This window comes from Primulina tabacum, chromosome 17, assembly GCF_025594145.1.
Source record: "Primulina tabacum isolate GXHZ01 chromosome 17, ASM2559414v2, whole genome shotgun sequence".
Classification (NCBI taxonomy): Eukaryota; Viridiplantae; Streptophyta; class Magnoliopsida; order Lamiales; family Gesneriaceae; genus Primulina; species Primulina tabacum.
Window position 1 is genome coordinate 25,347,619 of NC_134566.1, and position 20,299 is coordinate 25,367,917.

The 20,299-nt window shown below is 37.0% G+C and overlaps 1 protein-coding gene across 4 annotated transcripts; it reads left to right on the plus strand.

Moving 5' to 3' along the window:
• Positions 1 to 4,592: 4,592 nt before the first annotated feature.
• On the plus strand, positions 4,593 to 17,910 carry LOC142530367 (protein LNK2-like). 4 transcript variants are annotated; one of them, XM_075636174.1, is made up of 8 exons: positions 4,593 to 4,936; positions 6,051 to 7,394; positions 7,653 to 7,998; positions 8,113 to 8,242; positions 12,104 to 12,359; positions 15,551 to 16,216; positions 16,306 to 16,448; positions 17,499 to 17,910. In XM_075636174.1, the coding sequence occupies exons 3-8, from the start codon at positions 7,770 to 7,772 to the stop codon at positions 17,854 to 17,856; spliced, it is 1,782 nt and encodes a 593-aa protein (XP_075492289.1). In that variant the 5' UTR covers positions 4,593 to 4,936; positions 6,051 to 7,394; positions 7,653 to 7,769; the 3' UTR covers positions 17,857 to 17,910. The 4 variants fall into 4 exon arrangements, with proteins under 4 accessions (XP_075492289.1, XP_075492285.1, XP_075492288.1 ...); XM_075636173.1 differs by lacking the exon at positions 6,051 to 7,394 and adding an exon at positions 17,026 to 17,384 and having other exon boundaries at positions 4,598 to 4,936; positions 17,499 to 17,709; XM_075636172.1 differs by lacking the exon at positions 6,051 to 7,394 and adding an exon at positions 17,026 to 17,380 and having other exon boundaries at positions 4,598 to 4,936; positions 17,499 to 17,638.
• Positions 17,911 to 20,299: the final 2,389 nt, after the last annotated feature.

The following is a 20,299-nucleotide window of genomic DNA, read 5'->3' on the forward strand; positions in this document are numbered from 1 at the left end:
TTATGTAAAGGGATTAAGATGACAGAAATCATGATTGGCGGTGCTGGGCAAACACCTTGGTACAAGGTTAAAACACCACCAATTTATTTTCATGATACAGGAGCTGACATATTGTTAGGAAATAATTTCCTACAGATGTTCAAATTCTATACTCAAGAAAATGAGACTAGAAGATTAGTGTTCACAACACCCTGTGATCACAAAATCATAGTCCAGAGACTAAGAGATGCATTTTATAGAAAATTGTCGATCCACTTTCGCAACAAGCGTGGTGATTCGGGACAACTTCTGAACCCAAAGATGAAAGATTCTAGACGATTTGGAGAAACAATGCTCCAGTTAAGAGCAGATCAAGCACTCCAACCAGAAGATATAGAATGCCTTAAGATAACTCTATAAACAAATGAAGTAGAGTTTGAATCTAAGGTATCATTGGAATATGTCAAGAAAACGATCAAGGAAAACTACAATGAAGATCCCTTGGCATGGTGGGACATAAATCAACTCAAAGCTTGCCTTAAAATTAAGGAAGGCAAAGAGTATGAATTTGTCAGTTGCAAGCCTATCCCAATGAATATCATTGATCAAAGGGATATGCAGATTATAATCAAGGAACATTTGGACCTTGGTTTGATCAAAGCAGGTATGTCACCATATAGCAGTCCAGGTTTCCTGGTAAGAAATTATGGTGAGATAAAACGAGGAAAAACCCAGATTAGTTATTAATTATCAAGAAATTAATAAAATTCTGGAGTTTGATGGGTATTTTACACCAAGCAGAGAACATCTAATCAGTTGCATACGCAATGCAAAGATATTCTCTAAATTTGATTGTAAGTCCGGATTTTATCAGATTCGGATGGAGGAAAGAAGCAAGAAATTCACAACTTTCTCCACACCTCAAGGACATTATATTTGGGAAGTATTACCAATGGGGTTGGCTAATTCACCCCAGATATTTCAAAGGAAAATGGATAATCTTTTTAAGGATTATTTTAAATTTATGTTTGTTTATATTGACGATGTTTTAATAGCATCTAAAAATATGGATGAACATGTGAAACACTTGGAGATTTTCTCTAAGGTTTGTAAAAAAGAGGGACTGGTTTTATCTGAAAAGAAAGCATTTATTGCAACAAGAAAGATTGAATTCCTCGGAATTGAAATCGATGAGTCAGGAATAATTCTGCAAGACCACATAGTCGAAATGGTGCAGAATTTTTCAGAAAGTCCTAAAAAACAAGAAACAACTTCAAAGTTTTCTAGGAGTTGTTAATTTTGCTGGGATGTTTATAAAAAACCTAGCAAAACACAGGAAGGTGTTCAGTCCATTATTGAAAAAAGAGGCAAGATTTATATGGACAAAAGAACACACAGAAGGACTTATCCATTTAAAGGAGGTTTGTAAAAATCTTCCGAAAATGGCTATTTCTCAAGATGAAGATGATCTGGTATTATATACTGATGCCAGTGATCATTGGTGGGCAGCAGTTCTTACTAAGCTCACACCAGAAGGAGAACAACCATACAGATATTGTAGTGGGTTATTCTCAGATGCAGAAGCCATAAGATGGCATATTAACGAAAAGGAATTTTATGCAGTAAAGAGGCTTTTGAAAAATGACCATTATTTTTCTCAGATGCAGAAGCCATAAGATGGCATATTAACGAAAATGAATTTTATGCAGTAAAGAGGGCTTTTGAAAAATGGCCATTATTTTTACTTGCAAAAATATTTACTTTAAAAGTTGATAACACACAGGTAAAAGCTTTCTTAAGGAATAGAATTGATTTTAAACCTGAGAAGGCAAGATTATTAAGATGGTAGGCACTATGTCAGAATTATATTTTTGATATTGTGATAATAAAATCTCATGAAAATATTCTTGCAGATTTTTTAACAAAAGATGGACAGCGGTGATATCGATGTCATCATCAAGATGCAGAGGCATTTGAGGGAACACCTTGAAATGCTTCAAAACGAGTTTAACAAGTTGGTCTTAAACGCAGAAGTTGCAGGAAGACTACAACAAGCCGATAAGAGAGTTGTCTCTGATCGAATTACAGGATGTTTACAGGCTTATACTCAATTATGGTCTGTTACACAAAGGCCTATCCTCCAAGGCATTGAGAAGCCATTGGTTTGCCAAATGGAGAGTTTTTGAGTACAGGACTCTATACCTGGAGCAGGGGATTCAAATACCCCTTGCACGAGTGTTAAGTCGGGATCATCTCCAGATGAGTCGGCTGAAACAAAAATTGAGACTCCTGATCCTTATCTTGAGTCATCAAGTCAACCCTTCACCTCGGGGATTGAAGAGGGAGAGATCAACCTTAGGCCTCGTACTGACAAAGGCAAATATAAGGTTGGTACTAATGAAGTTGCAATTTCTCCATTTCAGGTTTACCAACAGAACTGGGAGAAATTAAAAACAAGAAATGGCATTAACCCAGCTACCAATAGGGTTGATGTTTCAGGGAAATATCCTAGGGTATGGATGAAACCTAATTCATATCCCAAGGAGGTCAAAGCTTGGTATGAATTCGGGGCTCTTGCCTCAGTTTATACTACATCAGCCAGCTTTCCGGAAATTTCAGGTCTACCAAAATGGATCCAGGAAGCTGTTCATGAAACCTGGGCGAATAATGATTATTTGTCCAGAGGAGATGTTTTGGAGCTATACTTTTTCAGTGCACACCAGAACCAGCAGGGAAAGGTACACATGAAGCCTTTCATTTCATCAAGTTAAGGAGGCCAGATACAAACATTCAGAAATTTATCAAAGATCCTCCGACAGAAGAAACACCTCTGGTTGCTTCAATTACTGAAGATGACATTTCTACCAGAAGAGCTTGGGGTCTATGGGTCTGTCTCACTGAGATGGACAAAGTCAAGTTTTCGTTCAAATTTTATAATCATTCAGTGAACGGATCAATCCTGTTAAACACCATGACAGGAAAAACAACAATTTTTGCAGAAGATTTATTCGAGAAAAAGAGAAATATTTTGTGGAACAGCAAGCTGCCGGCAAGTAAAGAAACTCGTCGGAAATTCTGTAACATGGCACATGTAGGAAGATGGTCTGAAAACATCTATCCAGAATGACAAAACCAGAAGGAACCTGAATTCGATAAAGGATTCAAACCGAGATCTGATCGGAAACACTTTACCGACACAAGCACAAGTGGGGATGGACCACATTCACGTTTTTCCCGAGGACACCGAAAGCCAAAGATTCCTCGAAAAAGTTAATTGTGGACATGTGACTAGCCCACTAACAAAAGAAAAACCCACCATGTGAGTGGAAATAAAAAGACCACCAATAATAGGTGGAAAAGGACACAAGAACCACTAATAATGAGTGGTAAAGGACGGGAAAACATTGGATACTTTATTTAAAAAAGGAATCCAATAAAGCAAACAAGAAAACTTGACCCAAACTTTACACTATAAATAAGGGTAAATGAAACCAGTTAAACACACCAAAATCAAAACTTAAAGATGTATCGTCTATATCTGAAAGTTTTGAAAAAGAGAATCAAGTATAAAAGAACTCATCTGGAAGCTCTCAGATCATTAGTCCAAATGTTCAAAGAAAAAGATGATGAGATTACAGCCGATATCTTACATACACATTTCTACTGGTATGTCAGAGAAATAAAAGAAGATGAAAAGTTGATTTCTAGACTAATCATCTAGAAAAAGACATCTCAAGAAGATGGAGGGACCACTTAACCACTACATGGTCCATATGCAAGCTGTAAAGGCTTATCAAGATTTGAAGTCCGAGTTTCAAATCCGAAGAAGCCTTCTATAAATAAGGAAGCAGAAGGAAGATGAAGGAATCGATCAACCTCTTCATTTTTCTTCAAAACATTTGTAATAATTTTCTTTCGAATATATGTGTGTAGTGAGTTCAGCTACTATTAGTAGCTAAACAAGTTTCTCTTCCTCTACAGGAGGTTACTATGTATTAATAAAATGTTGGTGTTTGAATAAAGAGATCTTCGCTCTTAGCCCCTCTCATGTATTATTTTCAAAATTTTCTCTTTTATTGTACACTCTAAGGTATGAAACGAATTAGAGTTGTGCCAAGTATTACTGAAGGAATCTACGTCGGTAACCATCGGTTGCCATCGCGTGGTTGGGCTGTGAGAAGCAGTCTGTAAAATACGGTGGATATAACCCGGTGGTACTCCGATCAAAAAGGTAAAAGATTTAATTTATTTTACGGAAGCATGATGGGCCATTATTTACAAATGAAAAATCAATTATTCAAAATAAGAATATAAGGGTTAATTTGGAAATTTGAAAGATATGGGGAGTTGAAACAAAATTTTAGTGAGGTAGGGACTAAAGGAAAGGTTGAGAATGAGAATAGGGTTTTTTTGACAAATTCCCCTTGAACCAATATCATATTTTTACCTGAATTTGTTTATATTTGCAACTTGAACCGATATAAGAATCAAACTATACCTATTGTACGAGATAACGTTTTCACTTGAACCAATGACAATGCAGCAATAGATCTGATAATTCTTATATATATATAAAAAATATGATAATTCTAAGCCACAAATTTGATATGCTGCGTCAAGAATCAGCCTTTCTCGCCCTCAAAACGAATCGGTCACGTGGGATTGGGCCCCGCCACCCTACCTCGCTCTTCTCTCTCCACCAAATCAGTCTTGTCTGAAAGTCCCACTTGTGAAGAAACAGCCCTCCCCCTGTTTACCCTTCAGGAAGCAGGATGAATAAATAGAATTAATGGAATCTTATTATTGTTTTCTTGATCAATACTTTTGTTCGACAAGGCTTGCTTGGAGGAAATTTGGTTATACTTGAAGCTGGATTTAGTGAAACTGCTGTTTTTTCGATCTGGTGAAGCGATTTTTTCTTTATTTCATGGCTATGTTTGATTGGAATGACGAGGAGGTATGTGGGTTTGTTTTTTGTTTTTCTTTGTTGTTTTTGCTGGCTAGTGGCTTCCTTGAGAGTAAAGGAGAATAATACTGGAGAAAATATTCTTGAATGATCGATTGTGTGATTTTTATTTGAATATATGCACCATTTAAGGCATTGAAACGAATAGATTATTTTGAACTTCTTTCTGTTTCGATTATTTTTCTTGATGATTGAACTGGATGCTTTGTGTCTGACGTGATTTACCTAGATTTCTTTCATATGTATTCTTTGGTAAAATGATGTTAATTACTCACATCAGCATTTAAGTCATGGACTGTAGCAACTAATAGGCCAAGTTTTATGCTCCAGAAAATGGATGGTGAAAATTGCATAAACTCGGATCACAAGAAACACTTTTGGGTCGAGATATTGTGACATACTACTACAGAATATTGAGACCCAAGATTGACCCTTTTGGAGAATCAGAGTGATTCTAGCAACAAAAGTTGTTTTCAACCTCCCCAGTCCTTGATATTAAATTCATTTAGAAGGCATTATTTTAAAATTAGATATCTCTCTTCAATCGTTACCTATCACTGTCATATCATTCATGTCCACCAACAAGGATTGTGACTCCCCCTGATTTGGAGTGTGTGATATAGAAAAATAATGGCAATTTTAGCTCGTTTGTACCTTAATGTGCGCATTACTTTGGTGTGTCGTCCGAACTAGGCTCTCAACAATTCTTTGTGTCCATTGAGATCCTTTTTAAGTCTACATGCCATTCCCTCTCTAGATTCAAACCCAGGGCAACATGCATGTAGATTTCTTCTGCTATATCGCCAAGGATATAGCTTAGGGCAACTGATAGATCCGTGTCATGCTTAGCTGCGAGCTTGTGCTTGGTTAGAGGTTAATGCTTAGTTATGGATTTCTTAGGCTCAGTTGATGGAGAGACATTGTTGGTTGGTGTGGGAATAATTTCAGGAGCTGGATGGTTGCCTGAATAGGAGATTGCTCTGCGCCAATCGAGATAGTGGGATTTTCTCCCTGAAATAGGTTTTTAGTGATTGAACATGGTCTTGTTTCCCCTCATTATTCATCATTTCACATGACTAGGCTGACTTGACAATTGGTATGACAGACTTCAGAGGACTGGAGTGGCTTGGTGACTTGATCGATGCTATAATAGAGCCGTGATAAGAAAACTTTGAAATAGGCGTGGATGGAGACTCGAAGAAGTTAAGTTGCCTGGGAAACTCAGCAAGAAACATGTCCTTATCTCTATCTTCCCTTATTTTCTTCCCCTGAAGATAGGAGGATTGAAAAATGGCTCAGTTTCATCAAACATAACATCGACAAAGGAATACTTAAAGAAAATTCAGTGGTTGGAAGTAACTTATATCCTTTTTGTGGAATACTCGATGAAAATTCATCTAAGAGCACCTGTTTCAAGTTTTCCTCCTATTTTGAGAATGTACATGAATGAACACGACACTTGCAAAAATTCTGGGAACATCATTGCTCGAAATACTCACATGGGAAAATTTTTGCGAGGAGTTCGGTTGGGGTTTTGAACTCAAATACCAGAGTAGGAAGTCGATTAATAAGTCTTGCAACGGTTAAACAACTTGTCCCAAATATTATTTGGGAATATTTTTGTAGAAAAAATAGGCTCTTGTGAGATCTAAAAGGTGGTCATTTTTATGTTCAGCCACCTCATTATATTGTGGTGTGCACTTAAGAGGACTCGTGTATGATTCCTTCCATTGGGAAAAATGAAGAGGGGCTCATTGTAATAGTCTTTGGCATTATCAGATCTACCTACATCTCTTAATCTTTACATCATATTGCGTCTTGACCGTGTTGTAAAATTTGGGAAAAATGGTGCTAACTTCTGATTTACTTTTTAAAAGATAATCCGTAGTAGTTGAGTACATAATGAAAGATACAAACCACCACCCCACACTAGAAATATTGTGAATAGTCAACATACCCCAAATATCACTATGAATGAGAGAGAAAGAACCAAGTGTTCTCTTATAGCTTATTGAAGCATGTTTGTGCTTAGCAAGTTCACAAATACAATAAAACTTAGGATCAGCACTTTTAGATGATAAATGAAATGTCAACTTGAGAACTATAACAGATGGATGACCTAAACGATGATAATAATACCAAATTTTGGTTTTATTTGACTTAACTAACTTGGACAAGAATCATGTAGATAGGGGATTGTCAACCCTAGTTCTTCCATTTTTATTTTCCAGGTAGTAAAGATAGTCTCTCTCTAGCACGTCCCATTTGATTGATATGCTGATTGAATATTTTTCAATTCTGGGTTGAAGCAGCCCATATTATTCTCGATTGTTGGGACATTGGAAACAGGGCTGTCTGTTGTGGTATCCGACATACTGCTGGGCAGTATCAAGAGAAAAAAAATTTAAGGGAATCAGAAAGATGACAGCTCCTCTTTCATGATTCTACTGTATGATATTGTGTCTCTCTTCACCTTATGTAATGCCGTGAATATTTCAAAAGTCATATATTTCTACTGATGATTTCATTTTTATTGCAATTTATCTTATCTGATTGTTCGGATACATCTTATGTATGTTGTTGGTCTTTCTGTTTCATTACAGCTTCATGGGGCAAATTAGGCTTCTTCATGTTTCATGATACACTTCAGTCTCTGAGTTAATTGCAATTGTATCAATACCTGACTATCTACTTCTCTTTGGTTCAGTTAAAAAATATCATTTGGTGTGAGGCTAGGGAAAGTGATGATGATCATATTGTTCCTTATCCTGATCAAAATGAGGAGAACCATCCAGTTTTATCTCGAGATCTCACGAAAAAGGAGATGAATCGTGAAACTGCTTATGTTAGCCGTATTGAACAAAAGAAACCTTGTACAAATAATGAACGTGGGGTTGAAGCGGTTGTCAGCTGCAAGTATGGCATTCATGACCCCTCGAAGGGATTATCTAACTCATGGCCTGATGGTTCAGAAAGAGCTATAACAAATCTTGAGAAAGTTGATAAGGATTCGATGGGCACCGCTGCATCCAACAATATGATGACTACAAAAGGTGGATTTTTGAAGGCCAGCGCATCAAATTTATTTTACTCGAACAATTATTTTAAATATCAATGAAAAGGCTTCGTAATCTAATTATCTAATTGTTTATCTTCTAAATACATAGATGCAACTGGGCAAATAGATAAAGTTCCTGATTTTCTTCAAAATCCACCAGAGGACAGAGAACAAGGTGATTTTGCCGACTATATTTGGGCAAATATCGGAAGTTTTGATGATTTGGATAGGATATCCAGGTAATTTAGAATTCTTATTTTTCGTCTTTTTATTAGAATTCATTTGCCTTGCAGATTTTCATTCCTTTGAATTTTCTTGATGAAACAAAATTATTTTTCGAAGGAATTAAGTGCGTGCAGTCAATCAAACTTGTGATTGATGGCAAAAAGCTAAATTTGTTTATGTCACCAGCAAAATAAAGGAGGCCACAACCATCCAACCACCAAGTAGACATGATGAACATGGAAAGCTTAAAATTCCCTTATGATAATCAATTTGATGGAAACTTCAATTGGTAAAACATATATGTTTCTTCTGACATCAACTTTTCTCATCAAAAGAATTGTGGTATGCTGTCAAAGAAACATACTTGAACCTCAAAAACTCGTTGCAAATCTTTGAACTAAAATTAAGATTGTGGCAGAAAAAACAAGGTCTGAGAGGTTACTGAGTATTATAATAAAGTGAAGTCACTGTGGCAAGAATTATATCTCCGCCATGATAATGATTTGGCTTGGAAAACTGATAGAATCCATTTCCTGAAAGTGATTGGAAGACACGTTTGGTGGCTCGAGTTCAAGTTTTCCTTTGTTCCAGTAATTATGAACAAAGGTTGTGCAACTAAAATCTTTAGAGGGTAACTATCCTTAACTTCTAGTTGTTGGAGAAGAGTTTTTTAAATTTGAAGGGGAGTTTGAAAGTTAAAATTTTAGAGGCAATCATTGAATGAGATATGGTGCAGTTAAAATAGCTCTCCGTATAGATACTTAAAAACCTTTGTGGAAGGTAGTAATGATCTATCTACCTCCAAAAGATCCTTGTTTTTTCTTTGGGCCTCTACGTTTACGTTGGGCAATATTAATACATGAAGTTTGATATTGTTGGGATGCAACCAAAGTCCCACATTGAAAGATCTAGAGAAAGATCATGGGTTTATAAAGATGGAATGATATCTCTATTGGTATGAGGCCTTTTGGGTGGTTCCAAAAGCAAAACCATGAGGGTTAAAACCCAAAGTGGACAATATCATACCAGCGTGGAGATATCCGGATTCCATTGGTCCTAACAAGTGGTATCAGAGTCATGGTCTAGATCGAGCTGTGTGGGTAGAATCCTCGATACCTAAACGAAGGAGGTGAGGGCTCCCGGTAAAAATCCTTGATTAAACTCTCGGGGTGGTTTATGCTCCCAGTTTCATGTAAGGCGTGCGCTCCAACGCAGTGAAGTGGAGTAACCTCGATTGGAGGACGAATAAGGCTTGAGGGGAGGCTCGGCCCATGAGAATAATAGTGGAACTTCGTTTGAGGGGAGGATTGTTGGGATGCAACCAAAGTCCCACATTGGAAGATCTAGAAAAAGATCATGGGTTTATAAAGATAAAATGATATCTCCATTGGTATGAGGCCTTTTGGGTGGTTCCAAAAGCAAAACCATGAGGGTTAAAACCCAAAGTGGACAATATCACACCAGCGTGGAGATATCCGGATTCCATTGGTCCTAACAGATATATTATACCATTTTTAAGGAAAAAAACTTCCTAAGATCAAATTAAATATTCATTTCCATCATCACTCCTAAATATCTAGATCTTTGTTTGAAACTATTTCTGTACCATTTGGTAAAATCTTAAGAGACTTTGCATGTATCGGAGTTGTTACTTAGTAAATAAAAAAGTCTTGTGTGATCATGTGTAAATGTGATAAATATATTTTATTCGACAATGTGTTTATTTAGAACCCCAAACATCACTTTGTATTATTAAAAAGGGTTTTGAGGATTTAGATGGTTATGAAGGAAATGAAATGATGATGTTTTTTTATATTCACATAATTCCAATTAAAATGAAGATGATTCATCAAAAAATCATTTAGGAAACAAATGTTTTAAATACTTGAAGTTTGGATAACTAAGTCTAAAATGACATAACATAATATAATCATGGATTTGGGACAAGACAAGTACTCAATGGTTGAAATTTTTTCCCCAATTCCGATCCATTTTCAAAGAAATATAGGCCTCCACTGTGTCTAGCACTGCCAATCTCCTTCCCTGTAATCAAATCCTGAAAAGGACTTTGGAATGAAGAGAAATTAGCTTGATGATTTTATCATGAGTTAGTTTACTTATTGAAAATAGATTACGAGGAAAATCGTGGATGTGAAGAACATCATGAAGGGTAAGAAACGGCGACACAAAGATAGACCTTTTTCCTACAATGGCTTAAAAATAGCTATACGTGATTTTAACTTTCCGTTTCCTTGCACAAGGACTAAGAAAAGAAAAAAGAAGTTTGACAATCCTGTGACATGATCGGTTTCACTTGAATCAATAATCTAAGGACAATTAGAATCATTTTGAACAGGAGCAGAGGTAAGGTTTTTATCTTTTGGGGCTATTGTGCAATAAGACTTGTTTGAAATTCAAAAGGTTTGTACAATTGGTTTACTTGTCCCTCTGTGGAGGGAAAAGAATGTAAAGGAGAATTTCTCCTGATATGAACCACCAGCCTGAAATGCGCAACCCTCGTTCCCAACCTTCTTCTTTGGGTTTGGTGGCTTACAATGAATTTTCCAACCGGTTTCTCGAGATTTGATTATGAATCGACGTCTGCAAAGATCATACCAAGGTTTGCCTTCCTTTCACCCTATGTCTTGGTATTTTCTGTCACTAGGGCAGAACTTTTATGTTCGATTATTGAAGTACCACAAGGTGTAAATCTTCTCCGACCTTCACTTTGAATTCTGATTATGCAAGGATGGAAATGGCTTCTTTCCCAGGATTTGGACCCTAACTTCATCCAGCTCCTTGTTGAAACTAGCAAAAAACATAAAAACCCTGTCATTCTTGTCTCTTTAAGTCTCAAAACACTGTCATTTGGGTATTACCACACGTCGTCAGAATAGAGATCCAGTTCATGCCACCATAACATCATCTCATCGTAAAAGGTTGTGGCATCTCGGTGACCTTACCTTGTTTGCCACAATTTGGATTTTAATCCAAATAATTGAGAGGAATTCTATGAGTCAGATATGTATGTCACGGCCAAGCTTCCATAGCCGTTGTAAAGACATGATGGTTTTCAATCACGTTTCAATTGAGTTGACTAACCTGGCAACCATTAGGGAGTTCTCAGCTCTCCAGTTTTTATGTTGGATCACCGGTCTCTCCTGACATGACTTCGTTGTTGCCAGTTCTTCCTCCATAGCTGCCGTTGGTGGAAATCATGCTTGTCACAAGTTTATTCGCCGTTACGAAACGATTTGGTTTGGACTACACTTGAGGCTGTGGGCTTCTGAAATACCGAGTTCTTGAGCTTGTTGGGTGTTTGGACTTAGACAAAGGATTGCTTCGCTGCTGCAAGAGGTTCGCACTAACACCACTGTCACTTCTGCAAGAGGATCAGCAGCACAAGAACACAATGTTGAGGTAGGTTTCTGCGGCTATGGGCACTGTGATACCCAGAAGGAGCGCATCAACGTAAGGTTGAGTTAGGGTTCTGCAGGCTACATTACACCTTTGCAGATCCTAGTTTTTTTCATGGAATATCAGAATGTTTGAGAGGAAAATAACATTTATTCTCATTGATTACCCTGGTACATATATAAGAAAACAAGGAAACAAAAATATGAAACAAATAAATTATGTGTCTCCTAATTTATTTTATTGTATCTACTAATTTATTTTAGTTTCTTAAAATCTGGAATTTTACTAATAGTAAAACGTCTGCCTTTTTTTTTGTTTTTGAAAATTTTAAACTAAACAAAGTTCATTTCATTGAATAAATGCATGGCCCGGAGCTCTATTAACTTTACTATCACGGTTTACTGGGTTTCCTTATCATGTCCATCTGATTTAGTATCCTCATAAGTGATATTTTACAGGAACAATGACCCAATATGTGGAGTCGTGAATGGTGGTACTGTTGATGAGCCATGGTTGTCTTCTCAAGGTGTTACTAGTCATACATCGATACTTATGCCTACATCTGGTGATTCTTCTGATATGCCTCTTGGTGCACCAAACTCTTTAGATATGTCTGAGATTGGAGCTGAATTTATGCTAGATTCCAGCCATTGTTCTGTTTTTGTGAATGAAACATTCAGCAAGATTAAGTCTCAAGCTGGGAAAGATGAACAGGCAAGCACAATTACTATTGAACATATAGCGAGCTATTAGTGAAAGAGAAGGTGCAAAGAACTAAGTTTATTTTATTATTGTTCTTTTCTCGTTTTTTTTGGAAATTGACGAGCTTGGCTTAATCATCTTCTGGTTGTGTTTGAAGAAGCTGCTCCTAGTCCCTCTAGGATAAAAACAAAGAAAGAAACAAACTTACGGATTAGAATCATTCTTTGTCATTGAAAAATTTTATGCTCGACTTAAAAATATGTTTAGTTGCCAAACAACTTTCTGAACCTTCTATGAGATTTAAACTCAAATACTTTATAATAATCTATTAGCTGTTATTTAGAATCCAAACACATGAATTCTTTTTTTATTTATTTTTTATTTTTATAAGAAACGATATTTTATTAAATATTTAATAGCTTTTAATTACAATAAGCGGACTAGTAATCCATTCACGACAAAATACTAGACAAGACCCTAACCCTGACATAAATGCACAAGAGCCCAACCTCTCAATAAATCTGAAATTGAGACATTCTGAAAGTCTACTTGATATCCAATCTAAATAGATATTTTGATAATGATATTTTCCCAGCACTCTTCCCTTGTATCTTTAAAGTTGTAAAAAATTTTCCTATTTCTCTCTGTCCGCACACACCAACGTATGCCATGAACCACCACTTTCCAAAAAAATTTGCCTCTCTTGCCAAGAAACTGTCCAAGATCTATATCGAATAAATCTTGCGTTGATTTTGGCACCACCCAAACCAATCTCAGTTCTTCTAAAGCTTTTGCCTACAATCCATTCGTAAATGTACAATGAATCAACATGTGATCTCGCGTCTCCATGTCATTCCGACACAACACACGCCGATTTGGGCACAAAGCACACGTGGACCAACTCTTTTGCATTATCTCTGAGGTCGACAACTTATCCATAACCGCTATCCACGAGGATACTTGAATCTTTGTTCGAACTGTAGGTTTCCAAATAACATTGTAAAATGTAAAAGCGGGAAAACTAATGCTCGAAAAGAGACTCAAAGAAAAATTTGATTGAAAAAAACCTAACGGATCCCCGTTCCATACTCAGACATCATCTTCCCCTTCAATCCGAAAATGCAAGTCCCATGATGGGAAAGAGGATAAATTATCAAATAAAGCAAAATGAGATATAGACATATTATGAACCGAATAAAGCTGAAATAAAGACGGATAAAGATCCCGAAAGGAAGAACCCCCCACCATATATCTTTCCAAAACCTGACCTTTGTACCTCCTCTAACCATTGTACTCACTAATCGATAAAAAGTCAGGTAAGATCTAGAAATAAACTTCCATGGGCATCTAAACATCACGTTTCTTGCTAAACCCACATCCCATCCATTATCTTGTAACCCGTATTTACTCAATATGATCTTCTTCCACAACGTCCCGTCTTCTGCAAATACCTCCACCGCCATTTCCCCAACATGGCCCTGTTCCTCAAACAAACACTTCCAATACCCAACCCCCTCTATTTTTGGGTTTGCACACCTACTTCCAGGCAATCGGATGATGATTACGTGATTCACCATCAGATCCATCCCAAAAAAAATCCCTCGTAATCTTCTCCATCACTCCTCTACCTTCTTTGGTACCCTTAAAAGAGACATGAAATACATCTGTAAAGAATTCAGAACGGCCGCAATCAACGTTGACCTCCCCCCTCTTGACAAAAATGCTTTCTTCCAACTTGCCAACTTCTTTGACAACTTAGTCAAAATCGGTTCCCAAAACGGGATTTTTAATGGATTTCTTCCTAAAGACACCCCAAATACTTAATTGGCCATTTCTCTGTACCACACCCAATTTGTTGAGCCAACTCTTATAATTCTTCTTCGCAATGGAGACCCAACAAAACACTCTTTTCCCAATTGATTTTTAACCCTGACATTTTACAAAACGACTTCACAACTACACGATTCTCCTTCTTGACAAAGAAAAGTGTGTCATCCTCGAACTGAATATAAAATATCTCGATCTTATCTCTACCCACCTCCATCCCTTTAATTAAGTCCATGGCCTTGGCCTTATCAATCAGTCTCCCCAACACATCCACCACCATATTAAACAAAAATGGGAACATAGGATCCCTTTGTCTAAGTTCTATCTGTGCTTGAAATATACCCCTTGGCTTCTCATTTGTTTGTCCTTGGATATCGAAAACGTGGTAGGCTGATCATGAGAAAAGAAAATAACACTGGAAATTCATTATTTTGAAGGACAGCTATAGTATTTTCATTAAAAAAAGGCTGATTATGCTATATTTGTACTAGTTAATGATCTAAATAGTCAAGGAAGAATAAAGTCGGTAGATTGTTCATCACAGGACAAATGCTTTGCAAATCACAGTTTGATAATTTTATTGAGTTGATATTTTCCAATCTGAATGTTTGACTAGATCTATCTACAACTCTTTGATTAGATTACAAGTTGGAATGAATTTACCATACAAAACATGTGGAAGTTAAGAAATTGTGTACATCTTTGTATATCATTTCATAAAACATTATACACTTAGATGACTTGCTATCGTGACATTGTCTCTGCAGAAACTGTAAGGTATGTCACTCTTTCTACACGTTTTTGGATTTTTACTCAAACTAATTGTCCATGATAAAGTTTCAGTTGGTTTCTTAATTAACCCGTGCTTTCCTCCTGGGCACCAAAACAAGCACACACTGTTTTTGTTGGTCTTTCTGTGATTGTCTTTTTTTCTTTGAATTTCAGATTGTTTGTCTAGTTGTTTTTGCTGGGTGTTTGAATATATAAAGGAAGAGTCTATAAATTTGAAGGGTAATATATATCAAAATGCAATATATTTCAATAGAATTCTTGCACTACAATTCTATTGAAAATACAATGCAGCACTCCTGATGCTCTCAAATCCACTCAATTTTCTTGCAATTCTATTGAATCTACAATGCAGCACTCCTGATGCTCTCAAATTCACTCAATTTTCTTTCTTGGTTTCGTGCGGTAGAAAACTATATATTACTAAAGAGTGAATGTCCTATTTATAGCCTATTCTAACCTCTAAATATCATTATATTATTGGCCAATTTGGACAGCATACAGGCGGTCATTGTTGTTTCCATCATGAATATGTGGTCTTCATTATACCATGGATAATTATCTTTCAACATTTTTCATGTGCTCAGGGCAATAATAAAAAGAGATTGCCGAAGGGCCATAAGTGCCAGAAATCAGAAGCAAAGAATGACATCAGACAGCTGCATGATTTAGGTTATGCATGCTCCTCGCGAGCAAGCCCGTCACAGCAATTCAACATTCGCTACGCACCATCAATGGTTAACCAATATCCACCTTTGGTCCTTAGCCAGCAATGTCAGTTTCAGAGGGCTGTACCTTTCCAACAAAAGCAATTTACTGGTCCACTTTTGTCATCTACTTTATATGGGAATGGTTTTCACTGCCCCTCCATGTCTATCTTACCACAGTTTCATCCTGTGGAAGGAAACCATGAAATTGGCAATGCAAATTCCCCAAATAAGTCAATGGATGGTGCAGCGAAGCCTCAAACAATGACACCCAAGGAAAAAATCGAAAAGTTACGGAGGCATCAACAATTGAGAGCATTTCTTGCAATTCAGAAACAGCAGCAGCAATTCGGTAATCATTTATCAGTTGAGCATTCGACAATGGAAGGAGGGAACTTAGAAGTTGATGAAAATCTTAGCACCTTGCCTTCCCTTGATCACAGCACATCCACAGAAGTCAATGATTCCAGTGTAGTTAGCATACCTTCTGAAAATTGCTCAGTGGAGGAATCAGTGCTTTATCAACTTCACGAAACAATTTCTAAAGTTAGTAAAATGTCACTGCTGGTAGAATGCTTTCTGGTCATTTTTCTGATAAGTTGGAATAACTCGGCCACAAACTGACATTTTTGCAGTTAGACATCCAAATAAGACTTAGCATCCGGGATAGCTTGTTTCGACTTGCTCAAAGTGCTATTCAAAGGCAATGCCCTAGTGACACAGCTAGTATCAACAGCAGATATGAAGTGCTCGGTAAAGATATTGATCCTCATGAGAGGTTAGTTAACAATTTGTGAGGAACACTCACGTCAATCATGCATGTCATTTGTTGCACTGTGGGAGCCCCTTGATTTTTTATTTTTAAATATTTTCAAGTTTTGGACTTTACCTACATATTATTGATCACGCTTTTGTAACTTATCATGTGAGAGATCATGATTTCCAGTAAGACAATCAGCGTTTAATGATGATAAACATCGGTAATATGTTGTCAGATAATCATATCTAATAGAGAAAATAGAATGTATAACATTAAGTTGTTGGATGTAAACTAGTGGAATTGTATGAATGCTGAAGTTTGGAGCAAAATTTACTCTCTTGAATCAACTGCAAGTCCAATGGATTTTTATTAATGCAGTTGGAGAGATTTAACTTGTTGGCCAAAATTTAATTGTAATGACACAAATTTCGAATGCACGCACCCTTAAATAAGTTCCAAGACTTCTTTTGAACTAATGTGATCATGTGCTCTCCAATCATTTTCTTCTCCAGTCCTGAAGCATTGATAACAGAGTAAGCTTAAGTTATTTTGGTCTATCAGCTATGTTTGATCATCTGTTTATTTTCCCAAACAGAATTAGTACAATCTCTGATGAAGAGAACGACACCAATCCAACAGATCGAACCGTGGCACATTTACTTTTCCATAGGCCTCTAGAGTTATCAGGAAAATTTTCCAAGAAACATGATTCACCTGTATCTGCTTACCTCTCGCATGAAAGGAAACCAAGAACTTTAAAAAGCTTAGCGAAGGGACATTTTCCAGACACTTTTGAGAAAGCTCATGTCAAATCTCCACGTGGATCAAAAACTTTGGGTGTATATTTTGATAAAGATCAGTCCAAAAACAGCCCTTGCTTAGACACTCCTCCAAAATATATCAAACGGTGAAGCTGCAGAGAGTGAACTGAATTGCCTCTGAATTATTATGTAAGTGATTTCCTCCTCTTCTATCAATTTGTTTACATGTCTTTACGCATCAACCTTACCAATCCTTTGGCACTGAGTTTACATATTATAATCAGTTAACTTTATCCTTTTCTGATAGGTTGTACGATACCTGTACTAGGAGCCTATTCTACAAGGAAAAAGGTTTGTGGCAGTCATATTTTGAAGTGTTCTGTGTTCATCTTTTCCTGATTCATTTTCAAGATCGATGTGCTATCAAGGAAGTGGTGTCATTCTTCAGTTCACCCTGTCATGTTCGAAAACTTCAAGACGGGCTTAGTTTTTGCAACTATAATGCGGTGTTGACATGTCTTACACCTCTTTGTAATATGGAAAAACATTCATTCATGTTCTTCTGTATGTGTAGTTTGAAACGTAGCTCAAGTCTAACAGAAGAACTTTGGAATGCACTGATTTATGTAAATCTCTTTAACTGGCTATATTTGCTTTATATTTAATATACCAGATGCTTTTGTACGTGATTCTTGCTTGTATTGATTTTGTGAGAAGCTTTTTTTTTTCTCAACATCCGGTGTAACCAATTATTTTTTCCAAAAAAATGAAAATATCATTATATTTAATTTATTTTATTTAGAAAACTTGTCTGTTTTTCACTTTAAGAACATATGTGAAATATCCAAAATTTAAAGTATTATCGAGTTACAAATGGTGCTTTAGGTATATAGATTATTGCTGTTACTTAAATTATGTTTAACTAAAATTATAAGTGTTTTTTTTTAATAAGGAACCAGATTTCATCTTGTTAAGACATAAACAAATCATGACATTTTTTATAAACCATGGAATGGCTTCCTCCAACACTGAGTTGGCGTTTTAGAAAACATCTACCGCGAGATCATGTGCCACACGATTAGCATTTCTAGGATAATGATGTATATCAGCCCCTGGAGCATCAGCACGAAGTCTTCGAATAGATTCAGACAAGGGGTCATCCATTGCATAAGGAGCAGGAGTCCATATTGCTTGAATCACCAAGAGTGCATCCGTCTCAAGAATCCAATTATGCTAACCAACCTGGAGTTGTGAACCAACCCGGGAAGCATCTGCCTTCAGCCAAAAGAAATACATGCCTGTTTTGATCCGATCCTCAATATACAAACTGAAATAATCTTTGAAGTCTGATACCACTGGTGGTAGAGAACTTTATGTTTTGAATATAATGCATTCAAAGTCCATGTCATAACTATCTAACAAAATTTTCTGAGCTCCGGTTCGAGCCTTGTACTTCTTCTTTAGAAAATCCTGAAAACTTATATTGATAGTCTTGATTTGTACCGCAAACATCAGCAACTCTGAGCTACAAGAGCCCGGCATATATCGTATTTCAAAGAAATCACTAAACTTGCAAGAAGTGCGAGCATTACTGAGGCTGGCTATGCACAGCACAGAAGCCATGTATTCCTCAAGATCAGCACTTCCAACTTGTTTTTTTCTTTTCAGCTTCTTTCATGCACCGTCCGAGGCTCAGAGCTACTTCTTGCTTGACGCTTAGGGCCGAGCACAGCCCTAGCACGGAAGCTGTATGTAGAGCTGTTGGAAATTTGAATAAAATTTAGAGTTTGAATAAAAATTATGTCTCATGAATGTGGGAGTGTCTTTTGGCTCTCCACATTCTTGAGTTAGTTGAAGAGTTTTGCCTCTTCATATTCTTGAGTTAATGAGAAGATTAATTGAGTTAATTAATCTTGCATGACTCTTGGTGTGCATTTTGGGGCTTATTAATAGTGTGTTCATTTCCTCATTTCATACACATGAAAATTTTATCTCTTTCAAGCACTCTCTTGCATAACATATTGTTATCTTTCCGTTTAGCCTCCGTTAAATCTCGGTGATAAAGTAAAAGTACGTTTTCAGTTCGTCGTAGTAGTGCCTCGTGCTACGTCACTGCTGGTTTTTCCGTTGTATCCTGGGAAACAGATGTCCGTTGAAACCTCGAAGCACATACCGGAGGGGGCGAATCTGTTTTAAGGAAACTGTACACGCTACAGACCTCAGTTTGATTTAATTAAGCATTATACTACTGTTTTCTTCACGATACTGATTTGCTGGTTTTATACATTAGTCATACTGTAAACAACACGCTTGTTTATGTTACTGCTTTATCTCTACAAGTTCGTTTCTACGCTACTGTTTTTAGCAATTTTTTCTAACAAACTTAAAACAAATTCCTCATTACTTGGTTTGTTTTAGATATGGCTACCGAAACCAGCGTGCAAAGAGAAATTGGTCATGTTGTCCCTACTGTGGCTCAGGTTGTCCCTCATGTTACCCCACGTGCTGCTGCGGTTGTTGTCCCAGCCAGTCACGATGAAAAGCCTGAAAAGTTCACTGGTGTGGACTTCAAAAGGTGGCAGAGAAGATGTTGTTCTACTTGACAATGCAGAACCTGGCCAGATTCCTGTCTGAGGATGCTCCTAAACTCGAGGAGGGTGAGGGAGATGTTGAATCTGTTAGTGTTGTGAAGGCATGGAATCATTCTGATTTCTTATACCGAAACTATGTACTAAACGGATTGGCCGATTCGCTCTACAACGTGTTTTGCGAAAGAAAACGATTAAAGAGTTGTGGGAATCCCTTGACAGAAAGTACAAAACCGAGGATGCCGGGGCCAAGAAGTTTCTTGTTGGCCGCTTTCTGGACTTTAAAATGGTAGATTCAAAGCCGGTTATCAGCCAAGTTCAAGAACTCCAAGTGATTCTTCACGAGATTCACGGTGAGGGGATGACTTTGAGTGAATCATTCCAAGTGACTGCTATTGTTGAGAAGCTACCACCAGCTTGGAAGGATTTCAAAAATTACTTGAAGCATAAGCGAAAGGAGATGAATGTTGAAGAGCTCATTGTTTGACTTCGCATCGAGGAAGACAACAAGAGTTCGGAA